Source organism: Artemia franciscana, chromosome 3 (genome assembly GCF_032884065.1).
Source record: "Artemia franciscana chromosome 3, ASM3288406v1, whole genome shotgun sequence".
Taxonomy (NCBI): Eukaryota; Metazoa; Arthropoda; class Branchiopoda; order Anostraca; family Artemiidae; genus Artemia; species Artemia franciscana.
In genome coordinates this window covers 37,198,867-37,220,314 of record NC_088865.1, presented here as the reverse complement: position 1 = coordinate 37,220,314, position 21,448 = coordinate 37,198,867, and the positions used below count along the sequence as shown (strand labels likewise).

The 21,448-nt window shown below is 34.9% G+C and overlaps 1 protein-coding gene across 1 annotated transcript in view; it reads left to right on the top strand.

Annotated features, from left to right (window-relative positions):
- The first annotated feature begins 4,682 nt into the window (after positions 1–4,682).
- The window catches only part of LOC136025246 (short/branched chain specific acyl-CoA dehydrogenase, mitochondrial-like), a 40,715-nt gene continuing 23,949 nt past the window's right edge, over positions 4,683–21,448 (top strand). Inside the window, exons 1-3 of the mRNA XM_065701081.1 lie at positions 4,683–4,815; positions 17,525–17,788; positions 19,120–19,326. Coding sequence (XP_065557153.1) covers positions 4,777–4,815; positions 17,525–17,788; positions 19,120–19,326 — 510 coding nt within the window. The 5' untranslated portion in view covers positions 4,683–4,776. The remainder of the gene's footprint in view (positions 4,816–17,524; positions 17,789–19,119; positions 19,327–21,448) is intronic.

Sequence of the window (21,448 nt, the reverse complement as noted above, 5' to 3'; positions counted from 1 at the left end):
CCTGCTGCTTCCACTATACACTCTTTTATGATACTACCATCAGTGAAAGGTTTTCCTTTTTTGCCAACACAAAAGCAACTTTGTAACTGGCTCTAGTTGAAGTTTCATTTTCAGATTTTTTCTTACTGAAAACAGCTTGTTGAGAATGCAGACTGTGCTGAAATGATTCAAACTTTTTAGTGCGTTCTGCTCATGTGATGTGAGAAAAACTTGAACCACGTTTAGATTCATAGTGCCGACAAATATTGTATTCCTTCAGAACAGCAACACTGTCTCTACATATGAGGCATAAAGAGCCTTTATCATTTGCTTTCACAAAAAAGTACTTTATTTTCCATTCGTCATTGAACTGACGACACTCACTGTCTACTTTTCTTTTCTTTGTATTTTCCCTATCTGAAAACATAAGGGTAAAACAATTGAAATAAATTCTACAGGAAAAACAGCTTGTATGTGGTGTTAAAAAGCACACGAATCCTCCATAGCGAATAGCTCGTTGTGAAGACCGCCACTCTGCTTACTTGTGAATGCCCAACCGTGCCGCTGAGCTCCATTCCGCTCGGCTCTGCTCGTAGTGCGAAAGCATCGATAATCACACACCACGCAGCCGATGACAACACTGTTCGCAACACGTCATCAGCGATCAAACCCTATCAACACCTCAGTTCACTCACCCCACGCTCTATCTCACATTACCGCACAGAATACAACGATGCCCCACTCGCCCTCCACCCCTTCAATATACAGTTATTCACAGCTGATTGGTTGTAATGCACAACACATACCTACCAGTTCTAGTATCTGTGATTCACACAATCGAGAGAGGGAATCTGACTCGGGCTGAGCCACCTGAGCGCTACCAGTCAACAGCCCCAGCTTTGAATAATTGTATGATGACAGTCGTACGACAATTTTTTTTTCAAGGCCACCACACGGGGATTTGTTTGGCGGGCCAGATGAAATTATTGGGCGGGCCGGATATGGCCCGCGGGCCATAGTTTGGAGACCCCTGCCCTATACAAATAAGGCCACTTTCCCATGCCCTATCTCCCTAATAAGGGATAAATCGTTTTAATTTGTCACTAAATATTATATTGTCTTTATTTATCTCTTTAGAAAACTATTTTGAAGCAAGATTATAATCTAAAAGTTACCTTAAGCTACGTGGCAGCTAAGTATTTTGAACTTTTATGGTTATTCAAGATAATACTTTTCACTGAAAACCTTTTTTTTTTTCTTGTCACCTACTTTTAATGAAGTGGCTTTCAGCTAATTCTTAGTGCATTGACATCGTAATACAACAACAAAAAATTCACGAGTAACAGAAAACTCAATGAGATCTCTTCAATAAGCAAAATAATTTTAGTGAGCAAAACAGAATCATGACCAAAATATCAAAACTAGAAATACACAGGCTTAATTACTTCTTTGGATAGAGCGGTAAAAGGTAAAAAAAGAAAATAATTGAAGCTTGAAATTCTGTATCACAAAGGAAAAAAACTTCAAGAGAATCAACGTAATGATTGAAAAGCTCTCAATACTTTTGGTACATTTTCTTAATACCTCAAGCAAGAAAAATTAAAAATAATTTCTAAGAAATGAAATGTAATGTACAGTTTTCGACAAAAAAAAATGCTACAACAATTAAAAGCTAATTGCAATTTTGAAATTCAGTGTCATTACCTTAGGAAAAATATGCATATTAAAAGGTGATTATTTTGTAATACAGCATTTTGGTTTTTAGATGCAGCTTATCAATCGGTTTCTTTTACCAATCAGGCTCTAGTCTGGAGACTCCTAGTTTTCACAAAGTCTGAAGAATTCGACATTTTTTTTTCTTTAAAAAAAAAACCGATGGTTTCTTATTCGATTCCTATTCGTACCTTGAGGTGCAAACTGAAAAAAAATTTCTATTAAAGAATAATGTCGTATGTTATCTTCAACATTATTTGCTAGAATAATCAGGAAAACGTAGAATATTAAGCTTTTTCGTTGGATTTTCAACTTTTTTTTGGAAAGTGCTTGGGGTTTATGAAGTCTATCTCCATCTGTTTCAAACACAATATCGTATTTGGCGTCTTACCTTTTGTAGATGATTAAATAAAAAAAAACTAGTTTGTTTAACTGAAAGTAAGGAGCGACATTGAAACTTAAAACGAACAGAAGTTCGTTTTAAATAGTAGAATTAATTGTTTTAAATAGTAGAATTGTGGCAAAAAGTCAAACTTTAGCGTAAAGACCGAGGGATTGCGGAGGGGACAACTCATTTCATATACGGAGTAATTTCTGTTCGTTTTAAGTTGTAATGTCGCTCCTTACTTTCAGTTAAAAAAAAACTAGTTTTTTTGTTTAATTTCTGAACGTTTTTGAATTAATACATGTTTGATTGTGGCTCTCCGCACATAAGTTATTAAAATGAAATTTGCATATTAATTCTTTTTTTGGCTAAATGGCTTTCTCTTAGTTTTGATCAGATGATTTTGAGAAATAAGAGGTGGGGAAGGAGGCCTAGTTGCCCTCCAATTTTTCGGCTACTTAAAAAGGCAACTAGAACTTTTAATTTTTAACGAACGTTTTGTTAGTAAAAAATATACGTAACTTAAGAATTAAGTTAAGTAACAAGCTTTTATATTCTTTTATTTTTATTATGTATATGAGGGGGTTTGTCCCCTCGTCAATACCTCGCTCTTTAAACTAAATCTTAACTTGTGTCCCAATTCTTTAAGAGTGACCCCTGAATCAGAAAGGCCATAGAATAAATAGTTGCAATTACTAAAAATACTCCTCCTAAATACCCCGCTCTTTATGCTAGATTATTTTAAAACCCCTTATATTAATAATATTTGTTCGTTTTAAGTTTTAATGTTACTCATTACTTTCAATTGAAAAATTTTTTCATGTTTATTTTTTCATTGTTTTTTTTATAGTAATGCTACAAAATCCTGCGCCCTTTTCATTGAATTACTCTTCCCCCATGACATATTTCTCCAAGGAAAGATCCTTCCACATAGCCCCCTCCCCTCAACACCACCCCCAAACAAACAAAAAATGCCCCTGAAAACGTATGTACACTTCCCAATAACCATTACTGTACGTAAACAATGGTCAAAGCTTGTAACTTGTAGCCCCTCCCCCAGGGACTGTGGGGGAGTCAGTCATCCCCAAAGACATAGTTTTATGGTTTTCGACTATGTGGCACAAAATAGCAATCTCAAAATTTTGATCCGTTGACCTTGAGAAAAAATGAGCGTGGGAGGGGGCCTAAGTGCCCTCCAATTTTTCTGGTCACTTACAAGGGCACTAGAAATTTTCATTTCCGTTAGAATGAGCCCTCTTGCGACATTCTAGGACCACATGGTCGATACGAAGGCCCCTGGAAAAAAAATAAAATAAAATAAACACGCACCCATGATCTGTCTTCTGGCAAAATATACGAAATTCCATATTTTTGTAGATAGGAGCTTGAAATTTTTGCTGTAGGGTTCTCTAATACGCTGAATGTGATGGTGTGATTTTCGTTAAGATTCTTTGACTTTTAGGGGGTATTTCCCCTATTTTCCAAAATAAGGCAAATTTTCTCAGGCTCGTTACTTTTGATGACAAACACTAAATTTGATGAAACTTATATATTTAAAATCAGCATGAAAATTCGATTCTTTTGATGTATCTTTTAGCATCAAAATTCCGTTTTTTAGAGTTTCGTCTACTATTGAGCCGGGTCGCTCCTTACTACAGTTCGTTACCATGAACTGTTTGAAATTTCTCTATTCGATAGTTGTAACTAGTAATCTGCCGTAATAAATAGTTCTTTTTGACTCACTTTATTTAGCTTCTTCTTGTTTTTTAGTGTATTTTAGGGTATAGTTAAACTTTTTCTTAAATCCGTTTGCTTTCTTTCCTCGGAAGTTTTGTAAAAGAATGAACTTGAAAAAAAAATTGAAAAAAAGTCATTATTCTTTTGAGTAGAAAAAGCCCAAAACAAGCCAAATAAAAAAACAATAAGCCCAGTTTCCCGCCCCAAGCCCGCGAAAAAAAACGCCCGCCCCAGCCCAGAGAAATAAGCCACCGGGGCTTGAAACAAGCCAATCTGCAACAGTGAGCCAAATATACATCTCCTATGTGTTTTCCGGAATTTTGTTTTGTCAGTGTTGACTCAATTTGCGGCTACACGGGTTGAAACAAGAGTAACAGTTTGCAAAATGAATGGGAAATATTTAGTTTTGGCTATATATTTGCAAATCGGGGGGAAGGAACCAAGTAAAGTATTTTACTGTGGAAGCGCATTCAAAATGTGTTATTTAAGAATTTTCTGAATTACATGAAGCAAGAACTGTTTTTTTAGCATATTCCATACTCAATATCCCCAGTTCTGGGCTTTTAACGGATCAAATATCACTCGGAATTTTCAATATATTTCCAAGATCATAGAGGCATTGTTGGGGCGGGGGAAAGGGTCAGTTGTCCCACCCATCAATAATTTTGGGCTGGGGAATATTATTTACCCCACGCCCCGTGCCTATCCAGATATGAATCTTTCTTCGCTCCCAATAATTATGCTGGATATTTGCCCCTGCCAGCTCAGTTTCACAATGATTAATGATTCTTTTTTAATTTCTCGCCAAATCGAGACATGGCAGAAAGGTAGGAATCGGTCTGAAATTTGAGGTTTTCAGCGACTTTGGATTTTGCTACATACGTTCTTAGAAGAAGCACAGTCAATTGGCTTGTTGTATAATAGGCTGAATTCCCTATTTCTTGAAAATTTTAACTACCATTATGAAGCTCCAGTTACAGCTTCTGTCTCGTCTTTTAAAGGTAATTCAGAATTATAGTTGGTAAATTTGACAGAATTCCAAAAGCTGTTATACATTTTAGCAGCACAACTTGTGTTTTGACAGCTTTTCTTTGAGCCAAAAGCTCTTTAATATGCAAAAATGGTATTTTTAGACAAATCTGCCAACAAATTTGAAAATTGCCAAGAAGCATTGCTACTTTGCCTCCCCACTTTTTTCATAACAGACTGTAGCCCCACTATACTTTACCTCCCCCCTCCCTTATGAGGAAAAATATAGCCCATATCATATATTTCCATTACATTCGATCACCTGTTACACTTGTTTTTCTGGTTCTTGTTTTTTTTCACAGCAGATTCAGTTTATGGGCACACAGGTTGGAACAAGAGAGATGCATTGGTAAGGTATTACTTAACAGTCCATAGTAAGTAAACTCCTTTGCTTTTGCTTTTCCAAAATTATAATCAGTCAAGAGTTGACAAGATGGAGAGATGAACAACATGGCTTTCAACCAAACAGATTTTATGCTGTTCTAATATTTAGCCTATGGATATTAATTGAAGACTCAAATGAATAAAGCACTGAAATATGTGTTGCATTTATTAACTTTTTAAAGGCTTTTGATTCAGCACATAGGGAATAATTATGGAGATTATTACAGCACTATGGGCTTCCAGACAAGATTATTAGTAGCCTATAATTATTGCCTTATACAGGCTAATGACCAGGATTGTGCTGTACTAACTGATGATGACCTAAGCAAATGGGTCATCATCCACTCTGGTGTACAAGGCTGTTTTCTCTCTCCTGTGCTCTTCATGGTATTCATTGACTGTATACTCCAGATATGTCACTTTGTTGGAGGGATGCAGTTGAATGAGAGCCAAGCTATCTTTGATGATGATTTCTCTGATGACATTCTCTCCTTTCTCATCTATGGAAGACTTACAGCAAAACATCATTGAGCTAGCAAGCTCAAGAAGACAAATTGGATTGTCACCAAAAAAAACACAAGTCAGGTACAACAATATTAATTAACTGCCAGGCTGCCTGCTGATGGTAGATTCTGATGAGCTGGAAAGGATTACAGAATTTAAGTATCTTGGAAGCCTCATAAACTCTGATGAAAGTCTAGAGTGCAAGTTCACTGCATGTGCAAGTTCACTGCATGTGCAGGCAATGTTTTTGCAAAATTAGGGAAAGTCTAGTAAAACTCTGTGTACTTTCTAAAGCTCCAGCTTTGACTCCTAAAGAGCAATGTTTTCTCTGTACTAATGTATAGATACAAGACACAGGCATTGACAAAATAGCTTCAAAAAGACATAAGAGGTTTCAAAAAGGATTGCCTACAATGTATTGTGGGTATCCACTGGTCTGATAGGATTATGAACACCTTTATATGTAAAGAAAAGCAACCATTAATAATTAAGAGAATTTAAAGTACTAGATGGTGGTACTAGGGCCTTATTGTCCATATAGGTGATGGTAGGCTCCTTTGTGATGTTTGGTATTATGTTCCCCCTGCATTAGAAGGCATGGATGACAGAAGGCAAAACTTGAATGATGCATATTCCAGTGTTCTGAATTTTAAATTTAGGGGTGTAAGTTGGAATTTTCAGGGATACCAAACCCAACTATCCAGCAGTTAGTCTTAAATACTCAATATACAGCTTAAAGTGTTGCTATATGTAGCTAAAGTTATCTTTGCTTTTAGCTGAAGAAAAAAAAAACATAAGAATTATAACTTTGAGTTAAGAAGCAGACTTTCAGTATTATTGAAAATTTTATAGGAAGTTATTCAAGTACAATGATAATTTAGACATTAGATTTAAAGCAGTGTCTTTTTTTAGCTATAAATTTAAAGATTGAAGATAGGAAGATTTCATTCAGTCACTAATCATTTTCTTTTATATTTGAATGGCCTTAGGCAGAACATCCTTTGAGCATATGTTTTCATAATTATCTACATCATATCTAATCATATGTTTCATGAACACTATAAATTAGGGGTTTTTTTACAAAGAATTTGAATTTTATTTGGAAGACAAGTGCTATTTCCTAGAACATGATCTTTGAGAAAAAATTGTGCGTGGGAAAGTATTTGCTGATAAACATCTGTTTTTCTTCTAATTTCTTTAACCATCTGGGAATCTATTAAACTAAATATGAAAAAAAAAACTTGGTTTTCTCTGAATTGTTCAGTATTTTACCCATTCAACGATTTCTCAACTGTTGATTTTTTCCCCACTTCTGAATAATGATTGGTGACTTTATAAACTATTAAACACCAAGCTAGGTGGAAATCAAGTATTTATAATTATATGCTCATTGTGTTTTGATTGTGTTTGTGTTTTGATATGCTCATTTGTGTTTGTAATATTTGCATAATAGCTTACAAGCTCAGAAGACATTGAATATAAATGCATTGGAAATTGAAAGCCATTTGTGAAACCTTTGGTCTAAAGGCAATATTTTGCATTGTGTTGAAAAACTTTCCAAAAAATAAGGTTTTTAAAGAAAAGTAAAGAGCTCCATCAAGCCAAAAATGAGCAGAAATAAGGTCAAATAATCTTCAAATGTAAAACTACTACAAATCATCATCAATAAATAAATTAAACTCAAAATGTACAGAAAAATAAATAATAAATAACCAAGTCAAACTCAAAACAAGAAGAAATTAACATAAGTAGGGCTAAACACTCCCATGCCTTCCCAACCCCTGAACATAATTTGCACTTTACTGAAAACAAAATATATTTTAAATGTTTTCACTTTTTTAACATTAATGAATAAAAGTTAATAAGAATAAGGAATAAATATTAATATATGTATTTTAAACCATAAATCCACATTCTTTGTTGTTTTAGTAAAGTCAGAATTATGTTCTTGTCAAACATTGTATGATAACAAACTGTAAGTAAGGAGCAATGCAGCTCAACAGTAACCAAAACTGTAAAAAAGGATTTTTGATACCAGTAAATATGTCAAAAGGATTGGCTCACTATACTAATTCAATAAAAACCACACCATCAGATTTAGTGTATCAGAAAACCCTACTGTAGTGGTTTCAAGCTCTATCTGCAGAAAGTGGGAATTCATATATATATTTTTTTTTGCCAGAAGAAAGATCACAGATATATGTTTATTTGTTTTTTGTTGTGTTTTTTTAAGGGTGATAATATTAACCCATTAGTCCTAGAATATTGGGAGAAGGCTCATTTAAATAGAAATTAAAAGCTCTAGTGACCTTTTTAAGTAACCAAAATAGATAGGAGGGCAACTAGGTCCCTTCCCATGCCCCTGTTTTCCCAAAATTTTGAGATAGCCATTATGCTCAACATAGTTGAGAGGCCCAATAAAAAATTTCCCCTTTGTTTGTATTTGTTATTGGGAAGTAATCATACATTTTTTGGGTAAGGAGGGGGTCAAGTTTTTGTTAGGGGGATTTTACATGGGGAGGAAACTTTTCAGGGGGTAAACTTCTCAGGGGAAATTTTACACTGGCAATACTAGCTAGAATTCCTATACAACATTTTTTTTTGTATGCCTTGCTTTCTCTTTGCCAACTCAATTTTACACATGGATATGTTAAAGGTAATTGTCTGTTGTCAATATTCACTGGGTTCAAATGGTCTAGAAGATATTTCTGTGGGAGGAGATTTTTCCATAGAGGTGGAGCCAGATATCCTGGCATTCAAAAATGACCAGAAATTTAAGAAAAAAAATGGATACGTTAAAGGTAATTGTCTGGTGTCAATATTCACTGGGTTCAAATGGTCTAGAAGATATTTCTATGGGGAGGGGATTTTTCCATAGAGGCAGAGCCAGATTTCCTGGCATTCAAAAATGACCAGAAATTAAAAAGAAATAAAAAATTTCAACTGAATGTAAACTGAATGTGTTTGTGTGAATTAAAACTTCACACAAACAGAAATAGTTATGTATATGAGGGGGGTTGTCCCTCCTGAACACCTCACTCTCTATGCTAAAGCTTAAATTTTGTCTCAATTCTTTAAGAACAACTCCTCAAATACAAGGGTCATTTAATTAGAACAATAAGTTTTTGTAAAGTACTATTAATCTTTAGCATGAAGAGCGAAATGTTGAGGAAGGGGATACCCTCCTCATATACATAATAATTTCAGTTCGTTTTAAGTTTTAATTTTCTCCTTATTTTCAGTTGAAAAAAACTTGTTTTTTATTTAATCTTCAGAAGGCATGGAGCTTGTCAGTCCTACTCATTCTGGTTTTGACTTGGTTTTTTTATTGTATTATCTGTTCATTTGGGTTTTATTTATTTATTGATGGTGATTTGTGGTAGTCTTATGCTTGGAATATTATTTGACTTTATTTCTGCGCATTTTTGGTTTAATGGGGCTCTTTATTTTTGTTTGAAAAAGCTTCTTTGTGGAAAGTATTTTTTTTTATTAATTTTTCTTCATTTTTTATTGACATAGTCTTTTTATGGAAAAAGAAAATAATATTTTGAACCTGTTTGGTTTTTTTTATTTTTTAAATTAAGAATCAATAGTTTGGCTAGCTATTTGTATGTTTTTTTAATATTTTTTGACAACATACACCCTTTCAAAAATCTGCACACAAAGAGCATTGCTAAATTTAGTCTTATACCTCCTCAATTTGACCTAAAAAATAAAACTTACTTGGCCTATCATTCACAAAAATTATATCAATGTTCTTTGATAACCTGGATACACTTATACTCTTTTTATTTAATTAAATGGTAAGGGCAAAAGTAGTAATAGTAGTAGTCCCTGAACTTTTCAACTTAATACCCTCAGTTGTTCTTGGGATATTGCTAAAATGTCTTATTGGCAACCAACATATGCATTACTGAGTGCCTTTTGATTTAGTTTTAAAGCAACATTTAATTTTAAAGCATAATAGGCAAATTGCATAACTGTGTGGGGTTTAACATAGCCAATATCCCTATAGATGTAATTACTGGACCATTCAACTATGCTGAACAAAATGGCTATTTCAAAATTTTGTTTGGATGTGTTTGGAGAATATGGGCTTACTAGGGGAGCTGCTTGCCCTTCTGTTACTTTTGACACTTAAAAAGGGCACTAGAACTTGTAATTTCCGATCAAATGAGCCCTTGTAAAAATTTATATAATATTGGTATCTGTTATAAAGTTGTGTTGCCTATGATATTGCTTATATTCTCTTTTGAAAACCCACATGCATAGTCTTTTTTTTTTAATTGAAAATCTTGGCAAATGTTCCCTAAAAGCTTCAATTTAACATTCTTAGCATCATTAGTTACAGCAATCATAGTATTAGTCTTAGGAATATGCATATAGTGCCTAAAATATAGCTCAAAATCCACCACATCTTACCCTCAAAGGTCCAACTTAATAATGCAAGCCATTCTAGAGATATTGCTGTGACTTGACAATTTACATGCTAATAGTTTGTTTTGATTTAGTTCAACACCTGTCTAAATATTCCTTGAAAGCTTCACCTTAATGCCCCTAACTTGCATATAACAATAGTTGTAGTAGCAGTAGCAGCACCATGTGAATAGCACCTTTGGTTTTTTTCAACATCCTTCTCAGCACATGCTAAAGTTTAACTTAATACCATAAATTATTTCAGAAGCATTGCTGATATGTCCTCTTGACAACCTGTGTGTGCATAATGTGTTTTGATTTAGTTCAATACTGTTTCAAGATTCTCCAAATTTTTCGCCTTAATGCTGTTAGTTTTAGTAGCAGTAGTAGCAATAGCAATAGAATTAAGAGTAGTATAGTAGAAGCAGTAGCATTAGTATGGAAATATTGTCTTTTGGTCAGTTCAACTTCACACATTGAACCTTTCCTAAGATATTGCTGATATGCCTTTTTGACAGCCTGGATACAGATTAAACCTTAGCTTTAGTTGCTGTAGTAGTAGTAGAATGAGTAGAAGCAGTAGCATTATAATAATAATATACCTAAGATATTGCTGATATGCCTTTTTGAAAACCTGCATATGGATGTCATGTTGTGATTCAGTTCAGCTTCCCCCCTCTATATTCCCGGTAAATTTCATCTTCATACTCTTAGGCATAGTTGTAATAGTGTAGTCACAGTAGTAGTGTTAGTGCTAGGAGCAGCAGTAATACAAACATATTGCTTTTTGCACAGTTGATCACCCCCCTCATTGAGTCCTGGGAGTCAAAACTTAATACAATTAGCTGTTACCATGATATTGCTGATACATAAATTTTGATAGCCTTTGTATTCATATACTTCCTGAAATTTTCATCTTAATACTCTTAGCTTTATGAGTAGTTACAATAGAAGCAGTAATTGGAGTAGTATTAGTAGCAGTTTTACTAGTATTAGCAGTATGATGCACAAAGTGCCTTCTGGTCAATTGATCTTTGCCTTTAAGTATTCTCTGAAAGTTTCATCTTAATACCCAAATCCATTCTTAAGATTTTTGTTTTTGGCAATCTGCATTTATGGATTGTCCTTTAATTTGGTTCAAACTTTTCCTCAATATTCTCTCAAATTTTGACCTTTAAACACTTAGCCTTGATAGTGCTAGTATTATAGTAGTAGTGGTAGTAGTTGGAGAAGTAGCAGCAGTAGTAGTGTTGTAGTAGTCGTAGTAGCAGCAGTATTAATAGCAGTAGTAGCATAAAATTGTTGCCTTTTGGTCAGTTGAACAACCCCCCCATTATACCCTGGAAGTTTTGTCATGATAATGGAAGCCATTCCTAAAATATTGTTGATGTGCCCCTTTTGACCCCCATTGGCAGCCTTTTCATCTTAATTCTCATTGGCTTACAAGTAGCTGCAGTTGAAGTAGTAGTTCAAGTAGTTTAGTAGTAGTAAAAGTAGGAGTGGTAGCAGCATTAGTTGTACCATGCACATATTATTTTTTTGTCAATTGATCTTCCCCTTTAAGCATTTCTAAAAGTTACAACTTAATACCTATTCTTGAGATACACCCTTTTGTTAGTCTGGATGCACATAATGTGTCTTGGTTTAGTTCAACACTTGCCTTAACGTTCTCTGAAAGGCTCACCTGAATGCCCTTTGTCTTCTTGTAAAGTAAGATCAATCATGCCAACCTTTTTAAATAACATATACTATATGTAAATTATGGACAAATTGCCTAACTTACAGCCATTGCAGCAAGGGCTGTGGGGGGGCAGTGACATCGCTAAAGACATAATCAGTGGTCCTTTCAACTATGCTGAACAGAATGGTTGTATCAAAATTTTTGATAGGATGTGTTTGGAAAAGGATGGATAGAGTGACTGATCATCCTCCAATTGCTTTTTATGGCACTTAGTATTAACCAAGTGACATATAGCAATCACAAATTTTGTCAGTCTGTTGGTCTGTCAGTCCCGGTTTTGCTACTTTAGGCACTTCCAGGTAAGCTAGGACCATGAAATTTGGCAGGCATATCAGGGACCAGACCAGATTAAATTAGAAATAGATTCCCCATTTGACCATCTGGGGGGAGTTAATTCGGAAAAAATAGAAAAATTGAAGTATTTTTAACTTACGAACGGTTGATCAGATCTTAATGAAATTTGATATTTAGAAGGATATCGTGTCTCAGAGCTCTTATTTTAAATCCCGACCGGATATGGTGACATTGGGGGGTGGTTTGGAGGGGGGAACCTAAAACTTGGAAAACACTTAGAGTGGAGGGGTCGTGATGAAACTTGGTGAAAAAATAAGCACAAGTCCCAGATACATGATTGACATAACCGGAACGGATCTGCTCTCTTTGGGGTAGTTGGGAGGGGGGTTAATTCTGAAAAATGAGGTATTTTTTAACTTACGAACGGGTGATCGGATATAAATGAAATTTGATATTTAGAAGGATATCGTGCCTCAAAGCACTTATTTTAAATCCCGACCGGATCTGCTGACATTGGGGGGGATTTTGGGGTGAGGGAACCTAAAGTCATGGAAAACGCTTAGATTGGAGGGATCGGGATGAAACCTGGTTGGAAAATAAGCAGAAGTCTTAGATACGTGATTTACATAATTGGAACGGACCCGCTCTATTGGGGGGGGGGGTTAATTCTGAAAAATAAGAAAAAATGACGTATTTTTAACTTACGAAGGAGTGATCGGATCTTCATGAAACTTCATATTTAGAAGGACCTCGTAACCCAGATCTCTTACTTTAAATCTCAACCGGATCAAGCTTAATATGGTGGGGGGCAGTTGGGGGGACCAGAAATTGTAGAAAATACTTGAAGCGGTGAGATCATGATGAAACTGGATGGGAAGAATAGAAACCTGTTTAAGATACGTGACTGACATAACCGGACCGGATCTGCTCTCTTTGGTGGAGTTTGGGGGAGGGGGGGGGGGGTAATTTTGAAAATTGAGGTATTTGTAACTTACGAAAGGGTGAGCAGATCTTAATGAAATTTTATATTTAGAAGGATCTTGTGCTTTAAAGCTCTAATTTTAGATTCCGACCAGATCCTTTGACATTGGGGGGAGTTGGAGGAGGAAAACGGAATTCTTGGAAAACATAAAATTGGGGTATTTCTATCTTACGAATAGGTGATCGGATCTTAATGAAATTTGATATATAGAAGAAATTCATGTCTCAGAGCTCTTATTTCAAATTCCTACCAGATCTTTTGACATTAGGGGAGTTGGAGGGGGAAATCTTGGAAAACACTTGGAGTGGAGGAATCGGGATGAAGCTTTGTGGATTGAATAAGCAAATGTTCTTGATACGTGATTGACAGAATCGTATTGGATTCGCTCCTCTTAGGGGAAGTTGGGGGAGGTGTTCAGTGATTTGGTGAGTTTGGTGCTTCTGGACGTGCTAGGACGATGAAAATTGGTAGGCGTGTCAGGGAGCTGCACAATATGACTTGATAAAGTTGTTTTCCCAGATTCGACCATCTGGGGGGCTAAAGGGAGAGGAAAAATTAGAAAAAATTAGGTATTTATAACTTACGATTGGGTGATCGGATCTTAATGAATTTTGATATTTAGAAGGACATCGCGACTCAGAGCTCTTATTTTAAATCCTGACCGGCATTAGCCTCTTATTTTCCTTTTTAAATCAATCTATTGATTCATAGAATTTTGTTAGAGCTCATACCATATGATCTCTTGGCTCTTAGCTCTTCTTGCCTCGTCACTAGTGCCATATGAGCTCTTAGCTCTTGTCTCTTAAAAGGGGCGCTAAAACTTTCAATTTCAACAAAAAACCTCTAAACCCCTAGGGCCTCACCCCTGGGCTGTTGAGGGGGGGGGTTGACCCTGGAGGCATTGTTGTATGATCTTTGGACTGTTTTGGACAAAATGGTTATCTCAAAGTTTTGTTTGGATGCATTTGTGCAAAAGAGGGCATGGGATGGGAAAGTTGCCCTCCAATCACTTTTGACTCTTCAAAAGGGAACTAGAACTTTCAATTTCCAATCAAATGAAGCCTCCTCCAAATTTTATATTGACCACCCCTTCCATAAAAACCCTAAATGTCCCCAGGGCATAACTTATAATCCTTGTCCCCAGGCTTTGGGGGGTTGTATCTACCACAGAGGCATTGTTATATTATCTTTGGACTATTTTGAACGAAAGTCTATCACAAAGTTTTGATCACTCTTAAAAAGGAAACTAGAACTTTCAATTTCCAATCAAATGAGCCCCCTCCACCATCTTTTCCATAAAACCTTAGATGCCCTGGGAAATAGTTTACAACCCTTGCCCCCAGGCTCTGGAGAGATTGTGTCAACCTCTGAGGCATGGTTTCCTTCCAGATGAATAAGCCATGTTACAAATTTTAAAGATCATTGTATACATTTCTTGAAGAAGTATATTTAGATCCTCCCATTAAAATTGTCTTATCTTACAGTGTCCAAATTTATATTCAATCTTCTTCTTCCTTTTAATTTTCAGGTTAATTTTTGCTTACAATTTTCTGTTTGGTCATGGAAACAGAAGTGTTAGTTACAAATTCATATCAAGGATGGGGTACAATAAACTTAAAAACACATCAAAATTTGTTTATACATTTTTTTTACAGTCATATTACTCAAACAAAATTTTGAAGTGGTGGGGGGGGGGTTCAGACCTGGTTTGCTTATATTTGGACTATCCTTAACAAAATTGCTATCTCAAAATTTCGATCAGCTGTATTTGAGGAAAAGAGGGCATGGGAGTGGGAGGCTGGTTGCTCTGTGATCACTTTTGACTCTCAAAAAGAGACTAGAGCTTCCAATTTTCAATCAAATGAGCCTGCTCTGAAGTTTGTATGACCACCACTTCCATAAAAAACCATATATGTTAACAATGGATAACTGGTATAACTTATAGCCCTGGCCTTGGGGAATGCGGGGGGGTGACACCCACAACGACACAGTTACTGAACCTTTCAAGTATACTGAACAAAACAACTATCTCAAAATTTGTTTGGATGTGTTGGGAGAAATGATTGGTGTGGGAGGGTGGCCGGTTGCCCTCCACTCACTTTTGACTCTTAAAAAAGGCACTAGAACTTTCAATTTCCAATTGAATGAGCTCCTTTCAAGGTTTTTTTGGAAACTCTATACAAAGTGCCTAGGTTAGAAAATAAAATGAATAAATAAGACATTGTGCCCACATTTATCTTCATTTAGGCAGCGCCATTATGCTGCCTGTGATAATATAAAACCTGAAAACGTGGAATTTGATAAAAACTTGTAATTATTTGTAATTCTGATTGGTGAAGAATCACGTGGTGAGAAGCTACAATGGGGATTTTTGTGCAGAGGGGTAGCTTGTGTTTTCAGTGCCCAAGGACAATGTTGGTTTTGGTGCCCCGCCATCACCCCCTCCCTGAGATCATAGCGTTGATGAAAAAACACCTCAGTTTGATGTCCCCTCAAATAATGTGTCCAGAGGCACTCGTCTTCCCTTGCCCCCTAGCTCTCCTGCTGGTTGTGTGGTTAGGGAATGGAGGAGTACAGGGTAAGAAGTTGTTTGGCAATTGATGAAACATACTCCATGTATTGTTACAAATTTTTACATTGGTTGTTTTAGCATTCTTTATAGATGAAATTTGAAAAAAAAAGTATCTGTTTTAACATTTCTTTAACACTTCTAAATTTATTTCTTCTAGTTTTCTCATTTTCTTGTCTTAACATTTAAATAATAAAGAAAAACAAAGCAAGTTTAAAAATGGAAAGCCTCAATTTTTTATCCTAAAATTTCCAATCCCTACGTTTCTTTACCATCTTATTTAAGCGTTTCTTTGACATTTCTAAGTTTATTCTTTAGAAAAAGCTGCTTCATGTGAATTAGCTTTAGTTGCAATACTAAATATTATAATTCTTGAAATTAGGCTGCTTCTTGATACCAGTTTCTTGATATTGCTTCTTGACTGTGATAGAGAATTCCAGCAATGCCCCATTCTATTGCTGGGAAGAACTCAAGTTTAAGGCGAATGTCTTAACTTTTCCTGCCAATTTGTAACAAGTCCCTCTGGAAAAATCCTTTTATCGCTAATGCCCATAACACATAACTTTTAAGATCCGGCTAAAGCCTAAGGCATTCTCAGGTCTTTTACATTTAGCAAATTCAAAGAATTTTAAATTTAGAAACAGTATATCTGTTTCATCAAATTTTAGGATGTGTTTTATTTATCACGTGCACACATTCCAATTTTGCACAGTTCACCATTTCTAATTCCTCAAAGTGCTGAAATTGTCATGTATTTTAAATTGAAGTAAATTAAATTCACTTTCTTAGGCTATATTATTTATAAATGCATTCCATTAAATTTAACCCCTTCCCTAATACTACTACTAACAATTAATTGTAGCATCAGACGCACTGAGGTTAGCACAACTGTTCACTTTTTTCTTCCATCCCATTCTATTCAAAACTCCCCTCGTAACCCTCTTCCGAGAAGTTCCATCTAGAAGCTATTTAAATGCAAAATCGTGTCTACCCTCCCTGAGGGAGTAGTTTTTGAAGTCATGTATTTTGTTTATTCTCTTAGAGCAAGTCTGACAGTCTTGAAATGCTGAGAAACACTGGATGTTGGTTATGAAGACAAAAATAAGCATTATGAAAAGTTCAGATAGCACATAGAAAAAAAGATATACCATGGGAAAAAATTCTTAAAATATAAAGGTCTCGTTCGATTTATTTTTTCAAGGCCTAGAATAGACCTTGGTGAGAAAATTGAAGTAATAAAGCCAGATTTTTAATATGAGGTTGCCTTTGCACAGAACTAGAACGTTGCTTAAATATTTACTTTTTTACTTTGTATAAACTTTTACTTCAGAGTGCTTCTAGAAAAGCTCAAGTTTTTTTTTTATGTATCCATCACATATTGTAAAAAGTAAACTTTATTAAGGTTGATCTATAACCAAGGAACACAAATGTTCTCTTAAAGAGACACAACGTGCCTATTAGTGTTCTATGTAGCAATAAGATAATTTTTAAGTTTTTGATTAATTGTAAACTATGTAATTGTAACTATAAAAGTACACAGTTACAATTACAGTTGTTATTGTAAATTATAAAAGGCGGGTAAAAAAAAATTTGCATAATTGTATGCTCCTGTCCATGAAATAAATAAATTTTAACCAACTTCTGTCATAGTTTACAACCTTGTGTCAAAAGGTTTTTTTGTCAGGCATTACCCACGTAATATACAATCCCAATTTTAAAATGTGTCAGTCCAGTGCTTAATTTAGTACAAATTGTTTGTTATAACCTTATAAATATTAGTTTTGTTTTTAGCCCAAACCATGCTTTCAAGATGTTGCAAGGATTATCGCTAGACCTGTTTCAACAACAGATAGTAGCAGTCAAATTCATCCTGAAGTGGCTGAATATGCTCTTCAATCACACGTTTGTCCATTAACTCACTTATCAGAAGAAGAGCAAATGATGAAACAGACTGTTGCTAAACTTGCACAAGAAAAGATTGCTCCACTTGTGAAGAGAATGGATGAAGAGTCAGAAATGGATATATCAATTAGAGATGCTCTCTTTGAAAATGGGGTAATTTCAGACATTTTTTATTTTTTTACAGGTTCTGAAGCGAAACTTTTTGAGCATTTAAGGCCTTTCATGGCGATATTGCAGATCAACATTGTTGACCAACTGTCTGTTTCGCAAAACATTGTTGATCAATAAATCATGTTCTAGCAACCAACAAAGATTTTGTTGGTCAATATTGTGGAAACCATCCACAGTTGAAATCGTTGTTTGTTAAATTTGTTTGTTTTATAAAGTGGGAAATTTCCAGAAAGAAAGTCATGTTTATATTGAAAAGAGAAAAACAGATATTGTGCCTTAAAGGTTGTCATTTTTATTATTAGCTTAACTTCTTACCTAAAATAAGACATGAGAAGATTCATTTTTTAAATTATCTACTCCTTTCTACTGCAAAGGGAAATGTTGTTGAAATGTTGAAAAAGAGAAATGTTGCTGAGTAAAACTAAAACTTTCAGAATTTGATCAGATACTGAAAAGCTGTATAAACAAAAACAATTACAAGATTAAACATATATCTATGAGAAAATTGTAAAACAATGTTCAATTGATTTTGAAAATATAAATCTTTGCAACCAACAATAATAAAAATTTGTATTTTTGCGAAAATTATTGGTGACAAATAGATGTTCTCGCGATAATTGATCCGAAACGTGTTTGCCAGGAAAGGTTTTAAACTCGCTAGCTCCATTCCGTCTTATTCATAGCTTCTATCTTGATCATCTCCCAATATATCTTGGGATTTTGTTTAAAACAAAATTTTTAAATATTTAACTATTAATCAATTAAGCACATAATATGTCAAAGTTTTACTCATAAAAATAGAGAGAGAAAAGGAAATAGAAAAGAAGAAGGAAAGAGAGTTAGTTTAACTTAAGAGAAAACCTACAACTGAAATCAGGCGATGTGGGACTTTACAGACCAGGCAACAAAGGAAAAATTAATCTGTCAGTACACCTAAAAGAAAACACTTAATAATTCTCAAGGGTTGTAAACATGGGACAGGTAGACCTCTTTACATGAACATTAATATTTACAAATGTTGGTATTCAGAACAGATATTTCATCAACAGATGTCTTATCCCCCTCAAGAGCTGGTTTTATTTAAACTCTTGATCCTAGCAGTGTAATTGAAATATATAGAAAAATAATATTTATTCTCTATCTTGATCCATCTGTCTATGTGTCTTTTCTGTATCTTGCTCCACCCCTCTTCTCTCTCTCTCTCTCTCTCTCTCTCTCTCTCTCTCTCTCTCTCTCTCTCTCTCTCTTTCTCTTCCTCGCTCCCTCTTTCTCTCCCTATTTTTCCCTTTTTTTATCATGCAATTTCATTGCAGTTAATGGGTATTGAAATTGAATCAGAATATGGCGGAACCGAGAGTACATTTTTTATGGCGAATTTGGTCATTGAAGAACTTGCAAAAGTGGATGCTTCAGTCAGTGTTTTCTGTGATGTACAAAACACTTTAATAAACAATCTTGTACGAAGCTTTGCCAACAAGGAACACAAGGAAAAACTACTACCTCGCCTTGCTAAAGACACAGTGAGTTTTTTTTAGATGTCAATTGATTAAAAAATTCATCTACCATTTTTCTATTCTTCATTTTTTCTTCCAAGCTGGAAGTAAGTGAGTGGTGATAAATGTTAGCCATTACAATTTGCTCTACTGTAGTCATTACTCTATTCAGCCTTCTTCTGTTTGTCTTGGTTCAAATTAGAAGATGTGAGAAGTGACTGGTTGGTATTCTTTGAGATTAAACTATGGTGGTTAGGTTTTTTACATTTAGGTGCTCAGAAGATGTATTTTTATGTCTTAAAGTAAATCCCTAGAGCTAGCCATTTATTCAGGTTATATCTTTTTCTCCTTCTGTTTCAGCAACCGTGGGCTTTTTAGTCGTGACTATTCAGCCCTATTCCTTTTGACTCACTCTGTAAGTTGAATTGAGCTGCTGCAAGTGGTTGCTCCTTATTTGTAATATACTTATCTAAGCTATATGCTTAGTTGATAGTGCGATTTTGTGGTGTTTGGAGCACTTTTACAGTTTACATTGCAGGGTATACTGTGTAGACGTTAGCATATTACATTCAAATAGGCAATAGTCAATTATTTCATTACTTGTATTACAATGTCTGCAAAAAGGGGATGAGGAAATTGAGCCGCTTGAATTAGAAAACTGATACGAAAATTCCTGAAAATTTAGCTGATTTGATTCTGTCCGAATTCTATGATAGAGAGGTGCTTATTGGGAAAGGGTGATAAATTTGGTTTATGCTTATTTAATATTACCTCTGATAATCTCCAGCGATATATATCTCTAATGGGGATTGGTCTTCCACTTGACTGGTCAATATTTGGAGATTTTTTGAAATTTTATCAATCTGATGGTTACCAGTTATACCTGAGTGGCTTGGAACCAGTGCTGCAACAAGTACTCCAAATTTTTACTTAAGTATCAAGTATTAAGTACTTGTTATTTTTTTACTTAAATATCAAGTAATCTGATGGTTACCAGTTATACCTGAGTGGCTTGGAACCAGTGCTGCAACAAGTACTCCAAATTTTTACTTAAGTATCAAGTATTAAGTACTTGTTATTTTTTTACTTAAATATCAAGTAATAAGTACTTTCCATATTCTTACTTAAGTATCAAATATCAAGTACTTGCTGAAATTGTACTTAAGTAATACTTCAAGTACTACTTCAAGTATTTATTCTATGTATATGGCTTCTTAGCCCCTTCCCTTGCCTATAAAATGTCCCCTGTCATTCCTCTCTTGGAAACCTTAATCAAGAACCAGAATTTATGTTTTATTGTTTTTAACGTTTCCCTTGTTCGGCTGGTACATATCCAACGAAGTCCAAAAATAATTTGAACCAATTTTCAACACAACGGCTTGAAAGAAAAAGACTATCAAAACAATTAAGTGCAGACAAAAAACTTCTGACTGGATCAGACAGATTACATGACAGGATTAATACAGTGCACATAGAGTTGAATTTCTGGCGATTAGTTTTCAGTCAAACCTGGCATGTTTGAAAAAATACAGGGTGATTCTGAAACATGTCGGAATGGTGGAAAAATATTGAAAATAGAAAAATAAACTTTGGATTGGCTTTAAAACAGATAAAAGGTAATAAAGTAGTTCATTCTCTGATTCAATCAATAAAAACCTTAGCAACAAAAAAAAAACTCAAATTTAAAAGTAAGGAGCCAAGTGAGTCAGTTGCAGACTTTTTTAACAAGAGAAATTAAAGCTCAATAATCAAAAATCAATTGATGGCATGTCTCGCCCTCGGCACCTTTACAAGGAAACTGCCTCAAGTTTTCAAGTTAAATTTCAAACACGCTATGAAAATGTATGGCATCTATATCCGTTGGCTGGTTTTCACTCAAGCAAGCCGCATGGTGTGTAGTCAATTCAGATGGTCGGTAAAACTCCCTACAAACATATAAAATCACAAGCCTGCAGCAAGTCCGCTGATCCAGACGCATTCCATGCAGCTGGTCAAACTGCAGAATGAATGAATGAATAAATGAATGCACTTTTTATCCATAAAAGTATAAAAAAAAAACACAAAGTACAGAGTATTATAAATAAACAAAAACAATAAACAGCAAGAAAAAAAATTCAGACTAACAAAAGACAGCATGGACTAATTAACC